Source organism: Cantharellus anzutake, assembly GCF_015039405.1.
Source record: "Cantharellus anzutake strain C23 chromosome Unknown EI90scaffold_132, whole genome shotgun sequence".
In the NCBI taxonomy this organism is placed as follows: domain Eukaryota; kingdom Fungi; phylum Basidiomycota; class Agaricomycetes; order Cantharellales; family Hydnaceae; genus Cantharellus; species Cantharellus anzutake.
The window spans coordinates 5,985-13,545 of record NW_024067082.1 but is presented as its reverse complement, the minus strand read 5'-3'; the positions used below and the strand labels follow the sequence as shown (position 1 = coordinate 13,545).

The 7,561-nt window shown below is 50.5% G+C and overlaps 2 protein-coding genes across 2 annotated transcripts; both read left to right on the top strand.

Annotated features, from left to right (window-relative positions):
- Positions 1 to 1,019: 1,019 nt before the first annotated feature.
- On the top strand, positions 1,020 to 2,319 carry EI90DRAFT_3088180 (uncharacterized protein). Its single transcript, XM_039062254.1, has 2 exons — positions 1,020 to 2,064; positions 2,138 to 2,319. The coding sequence occupies exons 1-2, from the start codon at positions 1,415 to 1,417 to the stop codon at positions 2,160 to 2,162; spliced, it is 675 nt and encodes a 224-aa protein (XP_038908875.1). The 5' UTR covers positions 1,020 to 1,414; the 3' UTR covers positions 2,163 to 2,319.
- A 380-nt stretch (positions 2,320 to 2,699) lies between these two features.
- Positions 2,700 to 4,333, top strand: EI90DRAFT_2946409 (26S proteasome subunit P45; the record flags this gene model as incomplete). Its single annotated transcript, XM_039055340.1, has 7 exons — positions 2,700 to 2,819; positions 2,881 to 3,006; positions 3,060 to 3,161; positions 3,219 to 3,809; positions 3,871 to 4,083; positions 4,144 to 4,228; positions 4,293 to 4,333. 7 exons carry the CDS (start codon positions 2,700 to 2,702, stop codon positions 4,331 to 4,333), a joined length of 1,278 nt encoding a protein of 425 aa, XP_038908874.1.
- Positions 4,334 to 7,561: the final 3,228 nt, after the last annotated feature.

The window sequence follows — 7,561 nt, the reverse complement described above, 5'->3', positions numbered from 1 at the left end:
ATGAAGATGCTTGCTGGTGAAAGAAAAAAATAATATTGGTTCCCTGGAGCGTTTGCCAATCCATCACCGTGCTGCTACATAGCTGCATGCATGCATACAAGGTGATTCCTTGATCGAATCCGGGGATCGACACCCAACACCCCTATTGAGATTCCAAGCGTTACGTACACGGTACGCTGAGGGTAACTCACCGTTGTTGATGTTGAGGTGTCTTGGATTTTCCCTTCTTACCATTTTGGTTTGCTCGCTGCCAAAGTCAGTGCACCTGAGTATGGAAACATAATTTTATCAGTTCACGTACTACAGGTCGGGCCGGAATGCTGAGTGACCCTAGCTGGACCTCTCGAACATATGTACATCCCCGTTCTGGACTTAATTATGCCCTCAATCGCTTAATGAGCAAAGTGAAGGCGAGTGAGCTGATATTAGCCCGGAACTGTATTGGCGTGAAGCATGGAGTTTAAGCAGGCCGACTCCCTGAGCCTCTCTGACTTCGTAATATTATTTACATAAGTAAAATGGAGTTTACGTTTACTTGAACAATACATGAGGTTCGTGATATCATCGGCTAGAGATGCCTCATGCACGATTTCTGGTCCCACGCGCGCGAGCATGGCCACACAGCGTGCTTCCATGTGTCGCAGTGCATGCAGTGGGAAGTCAAGGGTTATTGTGGCCCTCTAACTCGGTCGGTTGTTGCGCTACCCGAAGATTAGCATTGTTGGACAGCCCAGGGGGCACAGACAATCATTCTCGTGCCCAGCGTGCCTCACTGCCTCATCATTGCGCGCATTCCCACCTTTCCCTCACGTTGACCATAGCCCCGGTATCATAAGACACTCACAGTAGTTTCTAGCGATCATAGTCATCAGTCCTGCCTCCAAATGGGCGTACGATTCTCCCGAACGGTTGCTCGTAAGTTAGTCTTCTCGGCAGCGTTTGCCCCTCTTTTCGTCTCAAAGCCGAAATATGGTCTTCTGGCCTTTCCGTGTACGTAAGGGGAGACCAGTGTACGAATGCCCGACCAACGTCAAATGTCGGTGGAAATTTTCTGTCAATGGTTACTCTCCTCACCTTATAGACGTCTAACCGCCATTAGACGTGTGGATTTGGTGAAGAGTACGGAGGCGAAAAGAGGGTTTCACGAGAGTTTGATTTGCACGTTTGGGGGCCGTTGCAGGCTGATGGGGGTAGTGAGGTAGCCGGTGGGGAGGCAGGGAAGGGAAAAGGCGCCAGAACAGTGGAAGTCGGGATTGGGGCCATGTTCACTAGTTGGAGGATCATCATGGAGAGATCTGGGACCTCTCCCGAGCAAAAGAAGTGAGTAAAATACATCGAGCTAATTCCGATCGTTTGATTTAGCTATTGGTTCACTTTGGTCGTTTGAACATTGAGGAGCCAAGACATCGCGGAGATGACAATCTCAGATGCAATGAAGGTTTTCAATCCCGGTCCGGCAGAAGATCGCGTTATCATCATGCCATGTCCCAAAGCCCCTACGGACCTTAGCGCACTCCCATTCATGAAGCGTCAAAGGATCATAAAGACTCTTCTCATTCCTGATGATATGTGGTACTTGGACCGTGCTCGCGGAGACCGTGAAGCCGCCCAACGAGCAGGCGAATCAGTCCTACCCCCTCATCAATTCGACTACAACTTTATGGCAGACGGCGACTTGGGCAATTCGAGCTCGTATCCACTTATGCAACCTCTATGCCTGGCGATGGAATCGACGGCACCGGAATCGAAAAGCTATCGTCTCTTGGCGACCAACTGCTACTTCTTCGCCCGAACATTATTCAACGCGTTGGAGTTGACCTATGCTGGGCAATGGGAACATTCAAGGCTCATCACGAACACGAGGATGCACCTTATCGAGAGTAGCATTAAGCGTACAGTGTTCGCTGTGAGACCTGGGGAAAGCTATAAACCTTTGCAGAAAGCAGCGCTCTACATGAACGGGATGTTGAACGGGACGTCCGAAACTGGGGAACTGATCAAGAGGACGGCGGCGTTGTTGAACAAGAGCATGGAGAATACAGCAGACATGGGGGAATTGGTGGGGTGCGTTGATATCTCCGACAAACTAATTGGTCTTTCCGGCTTACAATTGTGTTCGTTCTTTCATCTTGGACAGATACGCAGAATCCCTTCCACCATGAGATGCTAGGATTGTTGTATTGATTTCGCAATATATAGAGCTGCTCAGGTGTTACTCTGGAGGGGAGTGAACGTGCATGAACTAAATGATTTAGAGCCTTTGTGGTAATTCGTCTTAGTCGGGTGTATTCCAGGTCAAAGCATGGAACTGAGTTCTAGGGGCCGTGGCAATCACCTTAAATACAGCACAATTCAAGTTTGGCACGCTATGAGTTGACGAGGTGGGGTGGAACCGGGGCAGGCGATATGTCACCTACACAATTGCTTCTCAGGTACATATGTCCAAATAGCCGCACCAATGGTGCTTTGCACAGTTGGGATGGGGCGAAATTTCAGAGTCCGAGAAGGGAATTTGCCGATTGAATTCAGCCTATTCATTCAGCGTGTTACGCGTCCTCGATAGACTGTTTGCCATAATGTCTTCATCACAGGAACCTCCAAGTCAGCCCCCCTCCAATGGTAATGGTGAACAGTCCTCCTCATCTTCCGATTCAGAAAACGAAGCCACCCCTTTGCTTGCCGATTCTTCTGACTCTCACATGGACACAACGCCTGACCAACCACCTGTGGAAACTTGGGATGACATTCCGGAAGATGTAAGGAATGCTACTGCTGAGGAAATTCAGACGCGGACACGGTTGATAGATAACGATCTTCGAGTGCGTGATGCTGTGCGCTTGTCCTTCTAGTTCTGGCGGACGAACTCGGCATGACTTGTAGGTGATGAGATCCGAGATGCAACGGTTACAACACGAGCAAGCAGCCATGCAGGAGAAGATAAGAGATAGTGGCGAGAAAGTAAAACAAAATAAAGTGTTGCCTTATCTCGTGGGCAATGTTGTGGAGGTGAGTATGTATTATTTATTTATATCAGGTCAGACACTCATTCATATTGCAAGATCCTTGATGTCGACCCGGACGTTGAAGAGGATGGCGCAAACCAAGACCTTGACTCTATGCGCAAGGGCAAGTGTGCTGTCATCAAGACTTCGACGCGACAAGTGGGATCGACCCTTGAATTGCCGGGTTTACTATCTAATGGAATAATTTCTTACTAGACCATTTTCCTTCCCCTCATCGGATTAGTCCCATCTTCCGTACTCAAGCCAGGCGACCTCATTGGCGTGAACAAAGATTCCTACCTTGTCCTCGATACCCTCCCAGCTGAATACGACTCGCGCGTCAAAGCCATGGAAGTCGACGAACGTCCGACTGAGAAATATACCGATATAGGCGGTCTCGATAAACAAATTGAAGAGCTCGTCGAAGCCATTGTCCTTCCCATGCAACAAGGTGATAAGTTCAAGACACTTGGTATCAAACCCCCGAAAGGTGTTCTAATGTACGGGCCACCTGGTACTGGGAAGACTTTGCTTGCTAGAGCCTGTGCGGCACAGACAGACGCTTGCTATCTCAAGCTAGCAGGGCCGAGTCTTGTTCAGATGTTCATTGGTGATGGTGCCAAGCTTGTGCGGGATGCATTCGAGCTGGCAAAGGAGAAAGCGCCCGCTATCATTTTTATTGACGAGTTGGACGCTATCGGAACGAAGCGATTTGATTCGGATAAGAGTGGCGATCGTGAAGTTCAGCGGACCATGTTAGAGCTCCTCAACCAACTAGATGGCTTTGGAAGCGACGAAAGAATCAAGGTGGAATTCTGTTCTTACTCTCCATTACTGCCAACTGACTATCAGGTTACGTCCTTGCCAGGTCATCGCTGCCACCAATCGAATCGACATTTTGGATCCTGCTCTCCTTCGATCAGGTCGTCTTGACCGCAAAATCGAATTCCCTCTACCGAATGAAACCGCCCGTGCACGTATTATGGAAATTCACTCACGGAAGATGAACGTTGGACTTGGCGTCAACTTCGAGGAATTGGCCCGCAGCACAGACGAGTTTAACGGTGCCCAACTGAAAGCTGTAAGCTGCTTTTTTTTTTCTCTTTTTTTACGCATGGTTTCCTGAACGCCTGATTCTTAGGTCTGTGTCGAGGCGGGTATGATTGCGCTTCGAGAAGGTGCCACTCAGTTAAACCATGAGCATTTCCACAGCGGAATAGCAGAAGGTATCCCAACCTCTCCCTTTGCGATATTCGTTCCCTGGCGTTAACATGCCTTTTTCAATCACAGTTCAAAGCAAGAAGAAAAACGACCTCATGTATTTTGCCTAGACATTTGCTAATTATGCCATTTTACACGCGGAAGCCATGCGGCTTGAAGCTTCTAGTAATGTTAGCGTATGCAGAGGTGCAGAACAAGCCATGCCTAGCTGGTGAAAACCTTAATCTGGTCTCGGGCTTCACTTGCCAGTGCGCAATCCCCGGGCATTCCGGCATCTCGGGAATATTTAGTTGTAGTAGAAGTGAAAGGTTCGTCCAAAAAGTGTCGGCTCTACAGTGCAGGCCAATGGGAATATAAATATATGTATCACTTACAGTGCTATTGCCGTTGTTTCCTGTGGTTGTTCGGATCATATCCACAGCAGCTATTTTCCAGCCTAGGAGTCATGTTGTTCTGTGGGCTTTGTGCCGGTTTGGCCCCTGATTGAGGTTGCTCCGTTCCCATGTGGTGTCATTTGGTGCGCTTGGCATGGTGTGCCCGAGCGTGAGTTGCATGTGGCTCTCTTGATGTTGGCTTGGCAGATGTTAGCCGGGTTGGCTGATTTCTGGAGTTCAGCTGCCGGTGTCCTGGATTTTTTGTTATCGTCCATCATTGATAGGGGATCTTGTGAGGGTTAGCAGGTTATGTGGGTGGTTTGATCTCTCTAGACATCAGCCCTCGCTTTCCAAGGTGGGGAAAAGTGTGACAATTTCGCTACAATCCAGCTAAGGTTGTAACTGGACCTCGTTGACTGATCAGATCAAACCCCACAAAACCAGGCACTTGAACACCCCGGACACCTCCCGATAAGGAGAGGCTGGTCACCTGCCTACCAAGATACCAAGAAACTGCGCTTAGGCCCTAAATTTCCACACCCCTTTCCGGCGTCAGAAATATCAGTCCATGTGATCCCAGCCCTTTCCAATGTAGGAAATATACAACAAGTGACAGAAAAAACCGCACACCTAATTTGGATGAATAACCCAGGCATCAGCAAAAGTCCGATATGAGTCTGTTGTTATGTAGCTCTCAGCGGGGACACTCAGATAATGGGGAACAACCAACTTAATATTGTAACCGCACAGCGGTATAAGTAGTTAATGTCATATCCGTACATACTCGATCCCGAACCGACTCCCGGACCTCCATCTTCACCACCTCCGGAGTCCTACCCTACCGCTGTCCGTTCCGATATTCACCTTCGGTCCTGACACCACACCTCCTCTCACCCCTCTTGCCACCTCCACTTCTCCATGTTGAAATCTTGGTTTTCTTGGGAGTTATAGTGCGCTGTGGCCAACTCACAATGTGATGTTGAGCTAGCGGCGCTATATTTCCTTTCTTGGTATTCCTGCTACCAAAGTCAGTGCGCCATTGAGGTGACTGCTTATAAAAGCAGTGAAGAATTTTTCACTTTCGTCTCCCTCAGTTCAACAACGATTGACTGAGGTGAGACTACGCTTTTACCACATGTTGTGTTGTCACTCATGTATCTTCATATGCCCTAGCGTAAAACGCTAGGTAATTAGTTCAACAACGATTGACTGAGTGTAAAATGCTAGCGTAAATCGCTAACATCCTAATACTCCATCCTTCTGCTGCCCTATCTCCATCCACTCCGATACTCACCTCGGACCGAACACCACTCCTCTTGCCACCCTCCTCCTACTCCTCCTCCCACTCCTCCTCTTCCTCCTCACAACACCTCCACCCTTCCATCACTCTCCTACCCTTCTCCCATCCACTCCAACACTCACCTTCGGACCTCACACCTTTCCTCTCCTCCACTCCTCTCCCCTTTCCTCTCTCCTCTCTTTTCCCTCTGGCCCTCTTCTGCCGACCTTCCACTGCTGTTCCGTACCTCGTACTCAGACACCGCTCGTACCTTCGTGTCAGGGACTCGTCCAGGGTCGAGGGGGCCCGGGTGTAGCGTCCGGGGCTGAGAGCCTGGTGGGGGGCGGATCGGGCATGCGTACTGACAGGCCCGATGCGGGACAGTGGTCCCTGGCCACTTAGACTGAAGTGGAAAGTTGTTATTATCATTAAAGGAGAAATATTGTACTGCTTACCTGAAGTGGAAAGTTGAGAAGAAGGCTACTTCTTCGGTTCCCACTTCAGGTTCGTTTATATACATGCAGCTTAGATCACATGATGGATGCCACGTCACCCTCGCACGCAGCCGTAACCACCCGGGTATCTCCGTGGGAGATCCCGAGGGCATCCGGTGCAGGCGCGCATACTGGGCACAGCAGGAAGTCGCCTGAGGTGCCCGGTCCGGGTGCATGGTGGGCGCGCTGCAGATGGGTCAATGGTACATTGATACAAAGAAAGTCGTCCATGTAGAATAAAGAGAGAAATAAAGAAGAAGTAGGATAAGGAGGAAGTGAGGAGGGGAGGATGAGGAGGGAGGAAGGGAAAGGGGGAGGAGGCAAGGAAGGGTGGGCAGCAGGGTACCGGGTCAGGTTGGGCCGGGTGGAGCCGGGTCAGGCGGGTGTTGTCATATCCGTGCATACCTGACCACTACCCGACTTCCGGACCTCCACCCTCTTCACCTCCGGAGTCATACCCTACTGCTGCCATTCCGATACTCACCTTCGGTCCTGGCAACACACCTCCTTCTACCCCCCACGCCACCCCTACTCCTCTTTCCCTCTCCTACCCTATCTCCGTCTGCTCCGATACTCACCTCGGACCGAACACCGCCCCTCTCGCCACCCTCCTACTACTTCTCCACCCTCCTACTCCGCTCCTCCTTCACAACACCTCCACCCTCCCGTCATCCTCCTACGCTTCCCCTGTCCGCTCCGATACTCACCTTCGGACCTGACAACTCTCCTTTCCGTCACTCCCTCTTCCTTACCTTTCCCCTCTCTCCTCCCTCTGGTACTCCTCCGCCACCCTTCTGCCAAGTTACGACCTTCCACCGCTGTCCCGTACTTCGTACTCGGACACCGCTCGTACCTTTGCTCCGAGCCTCCATCATAGTCCCCACCTCGGACTTTGACTCCACCTCAGTCTTAGTCCATTGCATTGGTGACCTCATACTACGTAAACACCATTGCCAATATCCCTCGGACTTTCAACCCTGCCTCCATAACCTCCGTAACCTCCGCAACCTCTGAGCTTCGCGGATCGCCTTCGGCACTTTCGCCGCCTGTAATGTATCTCTTGTGTTTTTCCCTCATCCCTATTTGGACTACTGCTTCTTCCTATTCTAGCCAGTTAGTCATCATCCCCACTTCCCCTCATCCTCCTGCCCCTCTGGGCCTCGCCCTCCCTACCTCCTTTCGGATGTATCA

Excerpts from the sequence above, each read along its gene's own strand:
- EI90DRAFT_3088180 (XM_039062254.1), top strand. The coding sequence starts at position 1,415 with ATGACAATCTCAGATGCAATGAAGGTTTTCAATCCCGGTCCGGCAGAA. Across the intron at positions 2,065-2,137 it reads GACATGGGGGAATTGGTGGG|ATACGCAGAATCCCTTCCAC; the intron begins GTGCGTTGATAT and ends CATCTTGGACAG.